This window comes from Chiloscyllium plagiosum, unplaced genomic scaffold (genome assembly GCF_037043375.1).
Source record: "Chiloscyllium plagiosum isolate Xiang-an unplaced genomic scaffold, Cpla_swu_hap1 HiC_scaffold_25, whole genome shotgun sequence".
Classification (NCBI taxonomy): Eukaryota; Metazoa; Chordata; class Chondrichthyes; order Orectolobiformes; family Hemiscylliidae; genus Chiloscyllium; species Chiloscyllium plagiosum.
In genome coordinates this window covers 38,710,024-38,730,569 of record NW_028270163.1, presented here as the reverse complement: position 1 = coordinate 38,730,569, position 20,546 = coordinate 38,710,024, and the positions used below count along the sequence as shown (strand labels likewise).

The 20,546-nt window shown below is 40.2% G+C and overlaps 1 protein-coding gene across 2 annotated transcripts in view; it reads left to right on the top strand.

The window, feature by feature from the left end:
• Positions 1-13,674: 13,674 nt before the first annotated feature.
• LOC122562174 (platelet-derived growth factor subunit A-like) overlaps positions 13,675-20,546 on the top strand; it is a 93,690-nt gene continuing 86,818 nt past the window's right edge. The window contains exon 1 of one of the 2 annotated variants that reach the window (XM_043714792.2): positions 13,675-13,887. In XM_043714792.2, the coding sequence (XP_043570727.1) occupies positions 13,795-13,887 (93 nt within the window). In that variant the 5' untranslated portion in view covers positions 13,675-13,794. The remainder of the gene's footprint in view (positions 13,888-20,546) is intronic. The other variant, XM_043714791.2, reaches the window with a different exon arrangement.

The following is a 20,546-nucleotide window of genomic DNA, read 5'->3' as shown; positions in this document are numbered from 1 at the left end:
CCCTACAGTGTGGAAACAGGCCCTTCGGCCCAACAGGTCCACACCAATCCTCTGAAGAGTAACCCACCCAGACTCACTTCCCCCCTGACTAGAGCACCCAACATTATAGGCAATTTAGCATAGCCAATTCACCTAATCTGCACATCTTTTTGGAATCTGGGAGGACACCGGAGCAAACACCGGGAAAATGTGCAAACTCCACACAGCTGCCCGAGGCCAGAATCGAACCCAGGTCCTTAGCGCTGTGAGGCAGCAGTGCTGACCACTGAGCCACTGTACTGCCCTCAAATATTAACTAATTTATTGCAGGTCTTTGAACAAGTATCAGACTCTAATAAAGGAGAATCATGAAATGTATTTAGATTCCTAGAAGGCATTTGATAAGGCTGTTGTGGAAAATAAAAGCTCATGATGTAGGAGATAACATTTTTGATAATAGAGAGCATATTGGCTTGCTAACCAAATGCACAGTAGAAATATGTAGGTCTTTTTCAGCCTGGCAAGATGTCATGAATGGTGTGCAACAAGGTTCAGTGCTGAGGCCTCAACTCTTTACAATTTTATGTAATCGATTTAGATGAAGGATTAGATTAGATTAGATTACTTACAGTGTGGAAACAGGCCCTTCGGCCCAACAAGTCCACACCGACCCGCCGAAGCGTAACCCACCCATACCCCTACACCCACCCCTTACCTAACACTACGGGCAATTTAGCATGGCCAATTCACCTGACCTGCACATCTTTGGACTGTAGGAGGAAACCGGAGCACCCGGAGGAAACCCACGCAGACACGGGGAGAACGTGCAAACTCCACACAGTCAGTCGCCTGAGGCGGGAATTGAACCCGGGTCTTTGGCGCTGTGAGGCAGCAGTGCTAACCACTGTGCCACCATGCCGCCCATGGAATTGAAGATATGGTAGATAAATTTACTGATGACACAAATGGGTAGGATAGTGAGTTGAGATGAGGGTGTAAGGAGCTTTCAAAGGGATACAAAGCTTACAAAAAAACCCAAATGGTGTACAATGTGGAAATGTGAAGTTATCAATTTTTGCTGAAAGGATAAAGAAAACCTATCTAAATGGTGAATCATTGTCAAGCTCTGAAATACAGAGAGATCTGGGTGTCCTGTGCATGAATCACAAGGTTAACATGGTATTGGTCAGACCATGTCTGCTGTACAATACTGATCACTCTACTTACAGAAGAATGTCAGTCTATTGGAAGTAGTTCAGAGAAGGTTTACAAGACTAACACTTGTAATGAGCGGATTGCCTTGAGGAAAGTCTAGGTCTGTACCCTCTGGAGCTTAGAGTTTAAGGTGACTTCATTGAAACATGTAAGATCTTGAAGAAACCCAACTGGGTGGATATTGGAAGCCTGTTTCTTGTGGAACTATCTATAAATGGGGTCATAGTTTTACAAGGGGGTGCCTGTTTCTCAGTGTTGAGACTCTTTGGAATTCCCTTCTTCAAAAGGCAGTGAATGCAGAATATTTTTTTTGTTTAAGGTAAATGTAAATAGACTCTTGATTACCAAGGGGATAAAGGAATATTGGTGATAAGCAAGAGTATAGAGTTAAGTTAAAATCAGATCAGTTATGATCTTATTGAATGGCAGAGCAGGCTCATAGGGCCTGAGAAGCCACACTTGAGTAGATTGTTGGGCCAATAATTAGCTGGACTGACATACACTTAATGTGTAATATGTTGAAATGATGAATCATTTATCTTTAAAAAGGGCTGATTTCTAATTTGGCTAGACACAAAGATGACAGCATAGCAACTGATTAAATATATTGTGTTGCTGGCAAACTTTAACAATTGTGTTTAAGGGAAACTCCCAGGGAAGAACCCAAAAAATGTTTCTGTCCCAAAGGTTCCCTGTAGTCCTTCACATAAAATAAGCATTCCACAGTGTTTTGAGTATCACGTCTGTTCATCCATCCAAATTTACATAATTGAATTGATAATTTTAATTACTTCAGTGTTGATAACAATATCAATACCAGTATTAAATTATTTAAACATGTATTCCTTGCTTTCACCACCATGCAATATTGCCTCTTCCATTCATACACCTGATATTAGGTTTTCAATCACATCTGCTCAAGATCTCCCTGTCCACTCCACTTTCTAATTGGCAGGGTTTTTTTTTTATATAGATTGGCTCTAATATCAATCAACTGCTGAACATGGTGACTCTTAAAAACAATGATCTATATCTTTTACAGCTTGTTCCCTCCAGATCCATGATAATGAGAGGATTGCTGATAACTAATTAGTTTCTCAAATGCAGTTTAGATTCTAACAGAGTTTTACATTAACCATCAAGATTAACTCAAATGACATCTTGTCAGAGTACAATCATGTTCTTGGCTGAAAGGTTGAGGACTCATCATACGGAATTGCTTTCTGATTAAATATTCAGAAATGTATCAAATGTAAACTTATCGGCATGTCTGATCTATTGACTTCTAGATTCTCAATCTATTGGTTAAAAAAAACCCAAAAGTTAGGTTTCAGTTTTGAAGTGTCACCACCAAAATAGAGTTCAAATGAGCAGCACAAAGTGGTTAAGTAGAACTTTAAACATGTATGTTGGAATTTGTGGAAAATAGGATTAATTTATTCAAAATAACCAGGAAAAATAAGAGAAGTGATCAAGGATGAACATGATACAAGATTGGGGGAAGGTAGCATAGAAGAATATATTGGGTGAACAGAAATAAAATGTGACAATTGCTGAACACATTTCTAAACATTTTTGTCATGTATTCATCAGATCAATTCACAAGAAATGCTAAAGTTGATGGAAATTAACATTTTCAGTTTGTGAGGAATGGTGATGCATTATCAAGTAGGCTCTCACCGGCAGAAGCTGTGTATGTTAATGCTTAAAACCATGCTGTTTGCAGATGGAAAGAACATGTACATAAACTGTACCTATTTCAACAGAACAAACTAGGTGACCACAATTCTCTGATTTGTTAGTCAAGGCATTGTCCTGTGAAATCAGAGACAACCTGTCTGGTTTAAAAATTAAACAAACCTTAGCAGTTAACTATTAATCATTATTAATGAATGTATTCTCCATGGCAATGCCTTACTAATCAGTTCACTTGCCAACCAACTGGCACTCTCTTCATACAGTTTAAATATTGTTTTCCTCTTAATATTTGTTGTGATTTGTCCTGACGTGTGCAAGATGAAAAACTTAGAGAAAAATGTCTATTTTTCAGCAACACTGAAATTCTAGAGTACCAAATGACTACTTAAAATAAAATCACCAATGGTGTTTAAATTGCTGTGCATTTTACCTGCATGGTGTTATTGTCACAGTATTACAATCTTCAAATATGCTTTGTTCTGTAGTTTTGAGGCTTCTCGTATCCCTAAATCAAAAATTCAAATGTAGCATGATTAGATAAAATGAGTCATGTCTGAGAAAGTCATTTCCTCAAAACATTTGCTGAGTTTGGCTGGCCTTGCCCAGAACCAATTTGTTCTAACACTTCAGCCAATATTTTGGTCTTTTTAAATGGAACATTTTAGATAGAGATTTCCCTGAAAGTAAGTTGCAAAACATGTAGGTGCAGATTTAAAAACTTTTGCATTTTAATTGAAATGCATTGGCAAATTATCTGAAATAATTTGCTTTTATGCCATTATAATTGCATTTAAATCCATGGCATTTTTTTTGCAAAAGTCATATGCTAGCTCGATATGTGTTCAAAAACATGTACTGTAATTCTTTGTGTTTTAACTTTGTATTTTTTAATAGTGATAACCTTGATAGATTTCCATAATTTCTAAACATAAGATTTTCATTTTAAAAATGTGTGGATAAACAGAGCATTTGATGAATCTCTTAAACTTTTTTTGGAATTTTGTAAACCTTGCAATCATATGAACATTCCTGATTAAGTTGTGAAGGCCTTTACTAAAGTTGACAGCAGTAATTCATTGCAGTGCTGTTTCCAGCACCCCCAGCTGTGATTTAAGGCTTTCTTAAAGCTCCACAGAATGATTAGATCATAACCAGGAGGGTGACAAGTGGACTTTGTTGGGATGTTTTCTTTTAACTTTCAGCTTATTAAATTACTAGCTTCACTTTCAAAGTATTGGTTAGAACATGTATTCTGTCGACTCATATTGAGGTGTTTTTGATGCTTGCTTCACTGATGTATTTGAGACAAGATAATGTAGATATTCCCCCTCTAAAATCTGGATGGGGGTTGTTTTCTTGCCTTGCATTGGGTATACAGCACAGAAGCAAACCAGCCAATACCAGTGTTTATGTTCCACTTGAGCATCTTCCTAACTTTCCTCATCTAAATCTATCAACGTAACCCACTATTTACTTCTCCATCATGAACTTATTATGAAATGTAAAGGGGCATTCACGCTACTCATTGCACCAATATTCTCTTTGCACATACATTCTTATTTTACAAAGGAACAATTTTTAACATTCTTTCAGCTTTTTGTTTCTGCATCGTTATTTTGGTATATTGCCGAATGCTTTCGGCAGATCTTACGTGCTGATGCAACATCGCAGTAACTCTTGCCCAGCAGCCTCTGCACCATGTTCCCTGTTGATGTTCTGTGTTTGTAGTTCTCAGTGAAAGTGTGTCATGAGATTGCTCTTAAGTTTTATCATGTTGAGTAATGTAATTGTGCAGCCATGATTGAAAATGCATGACAAGTGCAAACATTGCTGCTTATGTTGAGATTTCAATGTAAAAATGTGACTCTGTGAAATTAGACATAATTATGCAAAGTAAAAGTGGTGATCTTGCTGTCCACATCACTCACCATCTTGCATTGTAGCCACAGATCACTTGTTCTATCTGACAAAACAGTGATAAGAACAGTGAGAAAAATCAAACATGCGACATGGCACTGAATGCAAAAGGTAACATAGCAATGAAACAATGGACACAATGGAATATAGGCTGGCAACTTAGAGTCATACAGATGTACAGCATGGAAACAGACCCTTCGCTCCAACCTGTCCACACCGACCAGATATCCCAACCCAATCTAGTCCCACCTGCCAGCACCCGCCCCATATCCCTCCAAACTCTTCATATTGATATACTCATCCAAATGCCTCTTAAATGTTGCAATTGTAAAAAAAACATCTTTCCAATAGGAAGGAGACCAGAATTGCACGCAATATTCCAATAGTGGCCTAACCAATGTCCTGTACAGCTACAACATGACCTCCCAACTCCTGTACTCAATACTCTGACCAATAAAGGAAAGCATACCAAATGCCTTCTTCACTATCTTATCTACCTGCGACTCCAATTTCAACGAGCTATGAACCTGCACTCCAAGGTCTTTTTGTTCAGCAACACTCCCTAGGATCTTACCATTAAGTGTAGAAGTCCTGCTAAGATTTGCTTTACCAAAATGCTGCACCTCGTATTTATCTGAATTAAACTCCACCACCACTTCTCAGTCCATTGGCCCATCTGGTCCAGATCCTGTTGTAATCTGAGGTAACCCTCTTCGCTGTCCACTACACCTCCAATTTTGGTGTCATCTGCAAACTTACTAACTGTACCTCTTATGCTCGCATCCAAATCCAACTTGGCTTGATGGTCTTCAAGAGGAAAACATGCCGATCAGCCTTGCCCTTGTCCAACAGAAGGCTATCAGTTTTTATAAAAATGTTTTAAAAAAAACACAAGAGAGAGCTCTACTATAAGTCCCAGCGAGAAACAAAAATCTTTCGATACGTGCCACGGCTGGTTTTATTGTTTCCTGGCAAGGTATGGCTATAAGAATATGCAAATGTAAGGGGAGGCTGTAAGTGCTGACATTGAAATATGCTGATACACTCATGGTACATGATGTAGAAGACGATGGCTACTACCTTTGCCAGATGAGAGGTCTGCATTGGAAACGAATGCTGTCAAGAACCTACATCTCTGTCAATGAGAGAAGTGCCCCTGACTTTAAGGCTTTGAAAGACCATCTCACTGAATCACTAGGTGGCAATACAAAGGCAACAAAAAACTGAAACCTTTGCTCATTTAATATAACGAGAACACGCATGCAACGAAAATTTATGTCATATGTTACAACACAGGGAAAACACCCCTCTGCTAATTTAAACCTGCAACACAGAAATGATTTAACCCGTGCTGTAATCTGTTAAAATTTGAGAGGCAAAGAACTATTCCAAAAGTCACTATTTAAAGTACAAAAAATTTTAAGAACTTAAAGAATAAAGTCTAAAATAAAATATTAACTAAACTCTTTACAACTCCTTTCTCTAACCTGTCTTTTACTTGCCCTTCTACAATACTGGTCCGATAATACCCCCACTTAAGATTTACCAAAAAGTTCAAATTTCAAAGCCAGCCAGCTGTCGAATCGTCTCTTTGTAGCTTTCTCTGACTTCCTCTTAGGGATTTCTGTTTCAAAGGACATTGATAGATAAAAGGTACTTTTAAAAGAGCTATTCTCTGGGCAGTATGCATATGTTGGTAGCATGGGGCAATTCTCCCCCAGCTGTTCAATTTTTCATGGTCTTATACCCCAAAGCATCGAATCGTTTCATTGTCAAAATACAAAATTCAAACTTGATTGGAGGTTGGCTTCTTGGGGCATAATTTAAACTGATTGGCCAAATTTGAATTTTTTTTGGTTTCATAGCAACCCGGGTACTGCTAGCTGCTAGACCAAATTGTAAATTCTCGAGTACTCTGTTCTTGCCAAGTCCTTCAACTCTCTTAAAGGTACAGTACCCCTTACACCTTTGTAACAAAACTCACCTCCCTGTTACCTGGAATTCCATGCATTAAAGCATGGATGACTAGCTAGATTTTCTGTACCTGGTTCATGGCCTACTTTTTTTGCCTGAAATGAAGAAGTATCGAGCCAAGGAAATTAGACATTTAAAGTTTTTCTCATTTTGGTTGATGTGATTTGGACTATGAGTCTCTTTGTCAAAATGTTAATATTTTGTTCCTATCTCCTTGAATGACTTCCATCATACAGCTGATGGAGCAGGCCATCATAGCAGCAGTTAAAACCTTTAATCTCTATAAGAATTTCCAGACTCTCATTAAGAAAATAAATCTTACCATCATATAATATAGAATGGGCCCTTCAGCCTGTCGAGTCAATATTGACAGAAATTACTCTAAATCAACACTTGTCTTGCTACTCAAGGAATGCCATAAGTCCTAGAGTTATGGAAGCAATTTAAAATCATTGATGCTGTTAACATCATTGCTGCTGTATTGGATAAATTTGCATGGGCAGTGTGTGGAAGAAGTTTTTCCCAGGGATAGTGAACAATCGCTGGATTCAACCCAACTGCCCTTTGTAATGAGTTAGTGAAATGGGCATGTAATGTGTGTTCTGGATGTAGGTTTGCTCACTGAGCTGGAAGCTTCGCCTGGAGGCTCACTGAAGATGTTACCTCGTATGGTGACGAAACGTCCGAAAATGAGCCTTCCAGAAAATGAACCTACATCCAAAACCTCAACCTGAGCTACAACTCTTCTCAAAACTGGCTAATGTAATGTGTGTTTTGAGGAAGTTGGAGAGGATGAAATCACACAGTTACATGAGTCCTTTGAGGACCTCCTAATGAGGACCTGGTGGAGCTGGCCATGCAAGCATTCGGAGATGAGAATTTAGGCAACAATATCCCACCACCGTAACATGAAAAGGGCTTGACAATAAATTGCCTACAAGATATTTTCAGGCACGTTGATAAGACCTTGAACATTCTTTGGTGTCATAATCACCTGGCAAAACAGAACTACTGTGAGCCTGTAATTTCATACTGTGTGACTCTGACTCTATAATTCAAGGCAAAATTGTTGTGAGCATCCAAAAAAGTGCAAACTGAGTGAGTGCTAAGACAACAAGTTAAGAATCAGAGATGCATCCTGCACAGATGCATGAGAATGATGCATGCTTCATCCTGAGCACAAATCGGCCTTGCTGGAGCATTGCAATGTAATGTGTTATTGAGCTAAAACAGAATAGAACGGTCTTTGTTGTCACATGCACTTGAATGAGTGCAGTGAGCAGTTTGTAATGTCGCATCTCAACGTCATCTTAGATACTGGGTACCAGTGTTGTCACAGAATTGAAAGAATTAAAAGCATTAGCATAGGAATACAGAGTTTAAAAGTCCAGAATATGAATAAAGTGTCTTTAAAGTACTCAAGTTATAGTCATTTTCCAACACGAGTCCATGCCCGCTGGGTTTCAGAACACAATGCCACATTTGCCTCAGTTCAGGACTCGCACTGCTACTGCTCTGGGCTCTGACTGCAACTCACTCTGCTCCCTGCTCCAGACTTGGCCTGCACACTCTGTCCCCGCTCTAGACTATGCCTGCACACTCTGTTCCCCACATCAGGACTCACTGCATCCTGCTCTGCTCCCCACTCTGGGACTTGACCCACAACTCACTCTGCTCCCCACTCCGGGACTCACTCTGGTCCCTGCTCCAGACTCGACCCGCACATTGTGCTCCACGGTTTGGGATTCAATCTGCTTCCCGCTCCAGTAATTGCCCGCTCTCTGCTCTGGTAATCGATTCGCAACTGCCTCTGCTCCCGGACTCGACCCATACTCAGTCTGCTCCCTGCTTCGGGACTCGGCCCGTACTCGGTCTGCTCCCTGCTCCAGGACACGGCCCAGACTCCCTCTGCTCCGTGCTCTGGAACTCGGCTGGGACTCGGTCTGCTCCCTGCTCTACCCACGACTTCCTCTGCTCCCTGCTCCAGTACTCGGCCTGTACCTGCCCTGCTCCCAGCTCCGGGACTCGACACGTGACTCACTCTGGGACTGAGCCCATACTTACTCTGCTCCCTGCTCTGGGACTTGGCCTATACTCACTCTGCTCCCTGCTCTGGGACTTGGCCTCTACTCGCTCTGCTCCCTGCTCTGGGACTGGGCCTGTACTCACTCTGCTCCCTGCTCTGGACTGGGTCCGTACTCACCCTGCTCCCTGCTCGGGACTCGGCCTGTAATCGCACTGCTCTGTGCTCTGGGACTTGGCCCATGACTCAGTCTACTCCCAGCTCCGGGACTCGACACATGACTCACTCTGGGACTGGGCCCATACGCACTCTGCTTCCTGTTCTAGGACTGGGCCTGTACGCACTCTGCTCCCCATTCTGGGACTGGGCCCATAATCGCTCTGCTACCTGCTCCGGTGCTCAGCCCGTGACTCGCTCTTCTCTCTGCACTGGGACTGGGCCTGTACTCGCTCTGCTCCCTGCACTGGGTCTCGGCCTGTACTCGCTCTGCTCCCTGCTCTGGGACTGGGCCTGAACTCGCTCTGCTCCCTGCTCTGGGACTAGGCCTGTACTCTCTTTGCTCCCTGCTCTGGGACTGGGCCTGTACTCGCTCTGCTCCCTGTTCTGGGACTAGGCCTTTATTCGCTCCGCTCCCTGCTCTGGGTCTCGGCCTTTACTGCTCTGCTCCCCGCTCTGGTACTGGGCCTGTACTCGCTCTGCTCCCTGCTCTGGGACTGGGCCTGTTCTCGCTCTGCTCCCCGCTCTGCTACTCCCCCCGCATGCTCTGCTCCCCACTCTGGTACTCCCCCCCGCATGCTCTGCTCCTCGCTCTGGTACGCCCCCCCGCATGCTCTGCTCCTCGCTCTGGTACATCCCCCTGCATGCATTGCTCCCCGCTCTGGTACTCTCCCCGCATGCTTTGTACCCCACTCTGGTACACCCCCCCGCATTCTCTGCTCCCCGCTCTGGTACTCCCCCTGCATGCCCTGCTCCCCGCTCTGGTACTCCCCCTGCATGCCCTGCTCTCCGCTCTGGTACGCCTCCCCGCATGCTCTGCTCCTCGCTCTGGTACATCCCCCTGCATGCATTGCTCCCCGCTCTGGTACTCCCCCTGCATGCTCTGTTTCCCGTTCTGGTACTCCCCCCGCATGCTCTGCTCCCCGCTCTGGTACTCCCCCCGCATGCTCTGTTCTCTGCTCTGGTACTCCCCCCGCATGCTCTGTTCTCTGCTCTGGTACTCCCCCCGCATGCTCTGCTCCCCGCTCTGGTACCCCCTGCATGCTCTGTTCTCTGCTCTGGTACTCCCCCCGCATGCTCTGCTCCCCGCTCTGGTACTCCCCCCGCATGCTCTGTTCTCTGCTCTGGTACTCCCCCCGCATGCTCTGTTCTCTGCTCTGGTACTCCCCCCGCATGCTCTGCTTCCCGCTCTGGTACTCCCCCCGCATGCTCTGCTCCCCGCTCTGGTACCCCCCCCCCCATGCTCTGCTCCCGCTCTGGTACCCCCCCCCCCCATGCTCTGCTTCCCGCTCTGGTATATCCCCTGCATGCTCTGCTCCCCACTCTGGTACTCCCCCCCCCCCCCCCCCCCCGCATGCTCTGTACTCAGCTCTGGTACTCCACTGCATGCTTTGCTCTCATTCAGGCTCTGGCCATGATTTGTCTCCCTTCGTCTCGCCTCCATTCTCTAGGCAGAGGAGTTGAAGAAGTTGAAAGTTGGGGAAGGAGGGGAAGAAAAGCTGCTGCAAAGAGGGAAATAAGGAAAAGGACGAGTGAGCAGAGGAGGCCTGATTGGAGCATCTCTACAAAGAGCAGCAATGAAGTGCTGAGCTATAATGTAAGTGTATGTTCTATTAGTCCAAGACGTGCCATGATGGTATGATTATGCTGGTGCATTGCCAATGCCAGCCTCAATTGGCAGGGGTTTCAGGCATTTGCTGCCCATGGAGCATACTCTGTGATGTTGGGGAATGCTGGCCAACATGGAGATGTAGAAAAGACACTGGCAAACTGCAATTCTATTGTCTTTCAAGCCGGGCAATGGTACCTTCTAATTCCTCTTCCATACCTGGGAGCATAGTGACTAGCAAAACAAATGAGGTGAAGTTACTTAATAAAGAGGTGATAATGCATTCAAATAGACCTTTCTACTCACAAGAGATTCTCATCTAGCTGTTGAAATCTCAAGGAGAAAATTGGAAACTTAAATGAATTTTCTTTTGCTGACGCTGAGAATCTAATTTTTTCATTCTCATTTTAGGCACCCAACTTCCTCGCCATTGCCTAAATTTTATAGACGCTGGGAAAATTTCCAATAGCTAGATGGAGAAAACACAGGCAAATTAGAGAGGTTGGAGAGAATGCTTCCAAATAAGCTGTACTTTTTGAAAGAAAGAAGAAACGTCAGATGTAGCTGACAAACTGAAACTCATAGATATGGATACTATAAACTTTTAAAATATAGTTAGAGACGCCAAGGTAAGGCAAAATTCTTACAATCTGTCAAGAGTAATAAATTGAGATTATTTAAATCAGTATTAACCTAACACAAAGGTGCTCTTGGTGTAGGTGGAGTAGGAAATAAATAAGTTCTGAAGATGTGTTAAAAGGGTGTTCTGTGATCTGCAGTCCATGAAATTTCATTGAGTGCAGCATAGGGGGAGCGGCCAACAACTTTTAATCTGCTGATGACTGATCACAGTGTTACTCTGACAAATATTGTGTGGAGCATTAGAAGCAAAATGGTATCTTGGATGACTGATTAAAGAAAGATTCCTTTTTGCATGATTTCAAGAGCTAAAGCTTATTTAGAACTAACAGATGTGTAAAAACAATGGACAAAGCTGTAGTATTAGTTGGAGAAGGATGTTACCACTGATTGTCTTGACTGATTTGAAGGACCTTTGGTCATAATGAGCCTTAATAATAAGAGGCTGTTACTTAACCAAAATGTAGATTATGGCATGATAGCAATCAGGTATATTAGAGGAGTAAGCATTGTTGCTAAGACTATGAGGAGATCTGTGGATACAGATGTGCACTCCACAAATGCCTTAGATGTTCTGCATTATCTCCACTCAAGCCCGTGTGACATCTTTGATTGGGTGGAGCTTAATGCATTCTCCCAATTTAACCCTTTTGGAATCATCACCTTATGTAGCAAAGTCAATCATACACAATACGTTAAAAACATAATTTACGTCGCACAAATGGGGTCTATTGAAACAGTTATATTTCCAGGACAAAATCACAACAATTACTTCACTGGTGATATATTGCTCTGAATTCTCTAATTTCATACCATTTATTAACAAATAGAACTTGCATTTTTGTGGCATTCATGATTTCAGTGTTTTGTAACCGAAGAAATACTTTGATCTGTAGATCTGTAATAAAATTCAGTAGGGTTTCACACAGTAAGGACTCACAAAAACAATAAAATTACCAATTTATCAGTTTTACTGATATTGGTTGAGGAGTATATGTTGACCTGGACTGCAGAGGAATTGATCTGGTCTCTTTGAATTGTTCTTTTCCAGCTACCTGAAGTGCACACAGGCACCAGTTTAACACCTCACCTGAAGACAGTACCTCTGACCACCAGCATTCTTAGTATTCTGCTAAACCAGCAAATTACGTTATATGAACAAATGCTGGAATGGGGCTAGAACCTACTTCCTACTGCATGCTACAACTAAACCAAAATTTATGTCATTTCTCCACTGTTTCCTCATATCTCTGCAAATGTTTCCTTTTGAAGTATATCAGATTCCCTATTAAAAGTTATTGTTGAATGTGTTTACATCATATTTTCAGGCTGCACATTCTAGATCACCATTACCTGTTGGGTAAACAAAAAAATTCTCTTCATCTCATTGTAGGTTCTTTTTACCAATTGCTTTAAATTCACATCCATTGGTTGCTAATTCTTTTAGTAATGGGAGTAATTTTGTTCCCACTTCATCTCACTTGCACTTAGTCCCTTACCTATAACCAATTCACTTCTGCTATTGCAGCTTCACTTAAGTACCCATTCTTGATACTTATTATACGTCCTTTCTGAACTACGCCTAACGCCAGAAGTGGGAAATAAACCGATTAAAAGTAAACAGTAGGTTTTACTTTAGTTACATAAATCTCTGGAATTAAACTAATTATTTTGTTACTATGAAAATATTGCATAGACAGCGTGATATTAGGTCTTGTCATGTTTCCCAGAAAGTGGTTTTGTTCTGCTTTCGGAGCTTTTTGGTCATTTTCAATGCCTTTTCTGAAGACCTTGACTGGAGAACAATTCCAAGTCCTTTGCCAACCATTTTTATGTCACAGCATAAATACTATTAAGCAACTTGCTTCCATTAAGGAGAAAGAGTTTGGAGGTTTTGGCTTGCTTTCCCAATTGGGCTTACCCATGACCACCCTCACCGACCCTACCTGAGTTGAAGCAAGTGATGGTCCTTTGATTACAACAAGATAGCAATTAGGAATGTGAACTGCTCACTCTCCAATCAAGAATTGCTAAAATCTATTATGGTATTGCAGTGACTGCAGAATACTGAGTTGGATCGCTCAGTGTTAATTGGGTGATAACTTTATGCACTGTGCCGTTGAGGGAGCCACAAAAATTCTCTGTTAAATAATTCCAAAAAAAACTGTAAGTTTCAAAAGATATTTGAAGATACTAAAAATCAGTTTAGACATGTATGTGTTGATTTTAGAAATTCTGATTTTTATCTAAGTTTTATACATACAAGTAAAATTAAAGTTGTTTTTAAAAAGGCAACCATGTAGACACTATGCTATGTTGAACAATGCAAATTGGTAGTTGAGGAGTTAAAAAGGGGAAGTATTCACTAATGAATTCCACCAGGATTTTGTGGGCGTGGGTTTAGTGCGGGAGCAGTATGTAAGGATCTCATTTACAAACATTGCTGGGCTGCCCAGAAAAAAAGGACTAAATACCTGTAATTAACTAGACTATAATTCAGTTCTTCATCACATAGTCGCAGTAAATGGATCTTTTGCAGAAAACAACTGAAAGCAACATGAAATCTCAGCTTCTTGTTTTCTTATCTCTCTTCTGTTTCTGGACTGTCATCTCTGAGGTAATAAATACTGTTTTGAGATCTAACAGTGTGTAATGTCTTGGAATTTTTGCATGTCTCAGCACCAACTCTTTTGGTTTAAGTAGCGTAATGCTAATTGTTGCACAACTCTTAAATATAGTTGTATTTACAGTATATTCAATTCCAATAGAAGCAAATCGTTTGCAATGTTTTGATTTATGCAAATTATAGTCTGTTTTATTATGTGCAGATGTGCCTGTAATTTTCTATTCCATTCGCATGTATTGTACAGAGCACTTCTACATCTGTGATGCATGATATTCAATTTATCTTTTGCTTTTATTGAATAAGAGAGGGTTAGGATTGAATGCAGTCATGCATATGGTACTGGGAATGTTTAAGGTCAGTATATGGCCAAGTCATGAAAATGAGAATCCGAATATGATCCCAGGATCATTTCATGATGGGTATCTACCTCAGCCTCTGATTCCACTTTCGGTAGGAGATCCAGTATTAAAGTTTATTTCACTGCCTTTGTAACTAGGCCCTTAGTGGAAAACAATTGCGAGCAAGTGGTGGCATTGGTAGAATGCAACACAAAGCGAAATAAAGAGTTGCAGTTATATATAGCACATTTCACCACCTTAGTACTTCCTAATGCTTTACAGCCAATGAAACCCTATTGATGTGGTAATTTAAGTTCATGGATATAGAAGTTAGTGTTCATGTTCTAACAGGAGAAACTGAAAGATATGAGAATATATTTCAAATAAGAAAAAGACTATAATGTTTACTGTTCTTTGAACCTTTGATTCATCCTTCGAGGTGACGAATGCAGTTTACCTGTTTATATGTTGGCGCAATGCTGTGTGTGATAATTCAGATTAAGAAAACATAACCAATGTCTATTGAAAGCTGTTAATACTGATGCATATCACAGATGTACAGACAAGTATGATGAGTTCTGCTGCTGTACAATGGATAACATATATTAGAGTAACAATGTAGCACTGTGAGGGATGATTTGTAATGACAATGAACACAATGTTGCACTGGGAAGCTAGAGCGATAATTAACATTTGATGGCTCCTAGGCAAAGTAGCATGGTGTTTGGGTGTGGGAGAATGGTATTCAAATAACAGTCTCAGTTAACATTCATGTTTCACTTAATAGCAAATGGGTTAGGGTGGAACCTTCAGATGAAATGGAGGTGAAATGTTGCACTGAAATGCAAAAAAGAAATTGGCAGCAGATCCATTTCTTACCACATCTCTGTATGTCCTGTCTGTTAACTATAGATACTAAGGATACCAGTAGGCCAGAATTTTCTCTGTGGAGAAGCTACTATGCCAGTCACTTGGTCATAGATTTTCATTGGGTTTTGCACTGGATCTTGCTGTAAGTATTGGAGTTAATAAAGGTCTGTGCCTGCTGCAGAGTATTTTGGGCTTGTGTGTACAGGAAACCCAAGCATGTAATTTCTTAATCAATGACTGAAGAGTTGTAAATGAATGCTGAATCTGAACTAAGAGGTTTTAGTTCAAATATCAGTTCAGTATGTAGCACACTCACTTTAGATTTACAAGGCTCCAGGCGTAAGTGCAACTCCAGGACTTGAGCACAAAAATCTAGGTTGACTTTTAACTGCAGTACTGAGGGGTTGCTGTACTGTGAGGAATATTATGCCTTCATTTGGACATCACCATTGCTTCTTCTGGATTCTCAAGTCGTTGTAAAAGTTCCTATGGTACTATTCAAAGAAGAGATTTATTATTCCCAGTGACCTGGCCAATATTTCTTTCTGATTGACATTGGACAAAAAGAAAATTACGTTGTTGTTTGTGGGATGTTGCTGTATGTATGTTGCAGGCCACATTTTCTACATGACAACTATATTTTAGAAGCACTTCATTGGCTGTAAAGCACATTGAGACATCTGGTGGTCATAAAAAGTTCTTTTCAGATACTTTTTAAAAAAAGACTTCAATGCCAAATCAAGTATATAAGGAAGATAGAGAGGGAAAGTAAGATTGTATTGAGAGAGAAAAGGGCCATTTTCTTTAAGATGTTTAACTTTTTAAATTTTACTTTGAAATCCAAAGGCATTAAATTACATATTTTGTTGTGCTAGAGAAATTGTCCTCCATTAATTAAAACTTACCATGATATTAGAGGGTATTTTAATTGGAATGAATATCCCTCAAATGTTTTGGTGTATGTAATGGGCATTAATCAAGGAAATGCAGCAATGTTGTATCATTCTATTTATTCCAATCGTGAGTTATATAATTAATGTGTTAATGTGTAAGCATGTGACATTTGGAGGAGCAGGGCATCATGGAAAGTATCATCCCAATTTGTATATTTGCTGTACATATGTGGTTGCTGGAAGTTGCTGCCTGATTCTACTAAATAAGAGTCCTTTAAGGCTCATCTTTATTTCAAGTGTACAATCTAACTCAATGGCTTTAGTTCATTTTTAAATCTCAATGGAACCTATTCAAAGGGGAAAATTGTTTGAATGTTCCATGGAAGCAAAGTAAGCAAGTATGTTAGAATGACTTTAGAATATTTGTTAGTCAACATGTACATGTATATTATTACACACCTCTGGAGTAGTTGGGACTTTAACCTGAGCCTCCTGGCACAGAGTTAGAGATACTACCACTGCACCACAATAATGCTTGGAATGATTTCAGACACTTAGAAGTTCATCTTTGAAAGATCACCCTTAATTTGCTACTTAATTCCAATTCCATTCAACTTTGTATCTATTAAATTCCAAATTTGCTGTTTATTTGTTTAATTCAATTGATAGAATAGTTCATTTTTAAGTGCAAAAATATGTTCAGTATATTATTACTCACAGGATAGTATGGAGAACCAAAAGTAATACAATTTGGAGATTAAATTTTAAACATTTGATTTGTATTTTAAAAAAATCTTCTTTCAGGATATAGATTTGAGATCTCCTTCACCTGCATAAGGTGTGGGAAAACTGCTTAATCGAATATAAAGAAGGAAAATTTGTCTAAAATTTTAACAGAGCCAGACTTCTGGAATACCGTGTGCAATTCTGGTCTTCCTCCTACAGAAAGGATGTTGTGAAAGGGTTCAGAAATAATTTACAGGATGTCACCAGGGTTGGAGGGTTTGAGCTATGGGGAGATGCTGAATTGGCTGGGGTGTTTTCCCTGAATTGTCGGAGGCTGAAGGGTGATCTCATAGATGTTTATAAAATCATGAGAGACATGGATAGAGTAAATAGAACAGGCCTTTTTCCTGGGGTAGGAGAGTCCAGAACTAGAATGCATAGGTTTAAGATGAGAGAGGAAAGGTTTAAAAGGGACCTAAGGGGCAACGTTTTCATGCAGAAAGTGATACATGTATGGAATGAGCTGCCAGAGGAAGTGGTGGAGGCTGGTACAATTGCAGCATTTAAAAGGTATCTGAATGTGTATAGGAATAGGAAGGGTTTAGAAGGATATGGGCCAAATGCTGGAAAATGTGACTATATTAGTTTAAGATATTTGGTCAACATGGATGAGTTGGACCAAAGTGTCTGCTTCCATTCTGTACATCTCTACGACTCTATGACTAAACCATTGGCTCATTACCTATTCCTTTGTTAAACAGCTCAAATGTTAACAACCCATTCTGAACCACAAGTTTACACAGCCTGAGAAAATCAATCTGATGGAATAGATAATATAAAGAGGTCACTATATATCAACTCCAGTTTTCAAATTAGAACTACGACTAACCGTATTAAAAAAATTAGGTATCCACGTAGTTTTGCTTTCAACAATCAGATGGTGAATTACCCAATCTTGTTGCGTGCTTTCATTTAATAAATTTTCTTTAAACTATTAAATTATCTTTGTAAAAGTGTCAAAGATCTTTAAATTTCATTCAAAGTGGGCTAAGTAGGCCTCTCTATGGGTGATATTTTATCTAAAGATATTATATGGGTTCCGTCAAAGTTATTACTGCAGCCTTAGCAAATACCAAACCTCCATAGATTTTTTTAAAAAGTGGCATTGCTGCTGTTGTGTTCATGTTAAATGGATGGAGTTATTCCATATTTAATAACTAAATTGCACAAGTTTACAGTAATTACCAACTCCGAGCTTCTTCCCTAACCCATCAAGCAGATGTTGAAACTTTGGTTTTACCACAAATAGAAATAAATTTTATTTCAAAATGGAAAACATTATGTTGGGACCTTGTTGCACAGAGTTCAGTGTCTGACCTGCTAAATCACAATTCAGCTGTGAAATTGTAACACTTTACAATGTTCAGATTCACATTGCACTGCAGTGCACATGCGAGGTGAGTACATTTTCCAGTCCCCAGACTAACAATTTTATGGGGACAAAGTTGAAAGTCTATTTTACTTTCTATTGGAATGTTATGGCTAGATACCCAATGAGTTCCTTGAAAGTGGAGTCGCAGGTAGACAGGATATTGAAGAAGGCATTTGGTGTGCCTGCTTTTATTGGTCAGTGCACTGAGTATTGTATTTGGGAGGTCATGTTGTGGCTGTACAGGACATTGGTTAGGTCACTTTTGGAATATTGTGTGCAATTCTAGTCTCCTTGCTATAAGAAAGATGTTGTTAAACTTGAAAAGGTTCAGAAAAGATTTATAAGGATATTGCCAGGGTTGGAGGTTTGAGCTACAGAGAGAGGCTGAATAGGCTGGGAGTATTTTCCTTGGAGTACCAGAAGCTAAGGGGTGACCTTATACAAGTTTATAAAATCATGAGGGGCATGGATAGGGTGAATAGCCAAATTCTTTACCCCAGGGTTGGGGAGTCTAAAACTAGAGGGCATAGGTTTAAGGTGAGAGGGGAAAGATATAAAAGGGACCTAAGGGGCAATGTTTCCACATAGAGGGTGGTGTGTGTATGAAATGAGCTGCCAGAGGAAGTGGTGGAGACTGGTACAATTACAACATTTAGAAGACATCTGGATGGGTATATGAATAAAAAGAATTTAGAAGGATAAGGGCCAAATGCTGGCAAATGGGACTAGATTAATTTAAGATATTCTGGTCGGCATAGATGAGTTGGACCAAAGGGTCTGCTTCTATGCTATCCATCTCTATGAGTCTATAACTCCATGATAATTGCCTACTTTTGTTTTCAGTTCTCCAGGGCTTATAAACAAAAGTGTTACTTCTTAATTTTTCATAAGAAGGATGAATCCATCAAAGAATTAGTTTATTACTGACTGATTCTTTCAGTGCCAGCTATTTTGTGATATTGATTATAAAGTTGAGGTAAAGATTGTTTAAAACAGTTTGCAATGTATTCCAGATGGACAATAGTGCCTTTGATTGCAGTGCAGCCCTTGATGACACAAAGGCAGAGTTTCAGGTATTTCTTTCTGAAATACAGAAACAAGTATTAGCTCATGCCTGCAGCTAATATTCTTGTTGCTTAGGACCATCACAACACATGCTGCATGCTCCTCAACCTACTCCCACACAGGATGTGTGAATACGTGCCAACAAATTACAGAATTCACGTAAGATCCCTGTGGTTGCTGTGCAGATAACAAACTCTATGCTGTAGGACAGTGGATCTCATATGGATTATCTCAAAGCAGATTACCTTTTAGCTTTTCTTTATTAATGTGGTTACTGCAGTTAATATGCAGCAAAATGTTCTGGGATTGCCAATGCTCATTGTGTGTGTACACAGAGATATTTTGTTCTCCTTTTCCTTCTATCAATTCAATAAGCACCTTTTTTTCCCATTTTGTATGTACTTTAAATAAGATTTATATTTATTCAGTTTCCTGTAGTATTGCTTGACAGTGTATCTGCAATTTTACACTTGCTTCTCTCAGCAGCCTGAAATATATCCTATCCAGAGCAGATGATTTTTCTAATTTGAGGGCTGCTGATCTTTTAAGTACTTACTTGTAATCTGTTTTCATCCAATCCAATATCAATACTGCTTTCTCTGGTATGGCTAGATTGGCAACATCCATTTCTATTGTGAAGGAAGATGCCAAGTACTCATATAATGACTCAATCATCCCCTCTGTCTCCAAAAGGATATTGCCTATGTCTTCAGTCTTTTTTATAGGCCTCCTCTACACTATATATATTCGTTTTGGTTTTCTACTGTATTATGAACGTTACATTTATCTTTTAACTACTGTATTTTTCATCACGTGGGGAACTGTAGTCTATTGTGCATTTCCTTCCTCCCTCATGTAAATTACTGCATTTTCTACCTGAACATGTCCTCTTTGAAAACCTCCCATTGTTCCATTCACTCATTTGCTCACCAATTTCTAATTCTAGTCCACCTAGGTGAGATCACTTTTCAGTTCATTGAAGCTATCCATCCTCCAAATAAGTATTTTCACACTTGATTGTTCCAAGTCCTTTCCAAGTAACTCTTTCAAACCTAATATAATGATCACCAAATACTTCCCACTGAAGCATATTTCATTTGTCCCACTTCACTAGCTCCACTTCACTAGACTGAGGGTACAAAGAAGTCATTCATTCTGTTACTCGCCCTGTCTATATTAATGTAATTGATGTCCTCCAATATCACTGTTTTTATTTCTTGCAAATTTTTCTGTAATTTGCTCCTGTAGCTCCATACCACTACTTGTGGCCTATAAATTACATCCAGTAGGGTAATGGCTTTTTTGTTATTCATTATTGCATACATG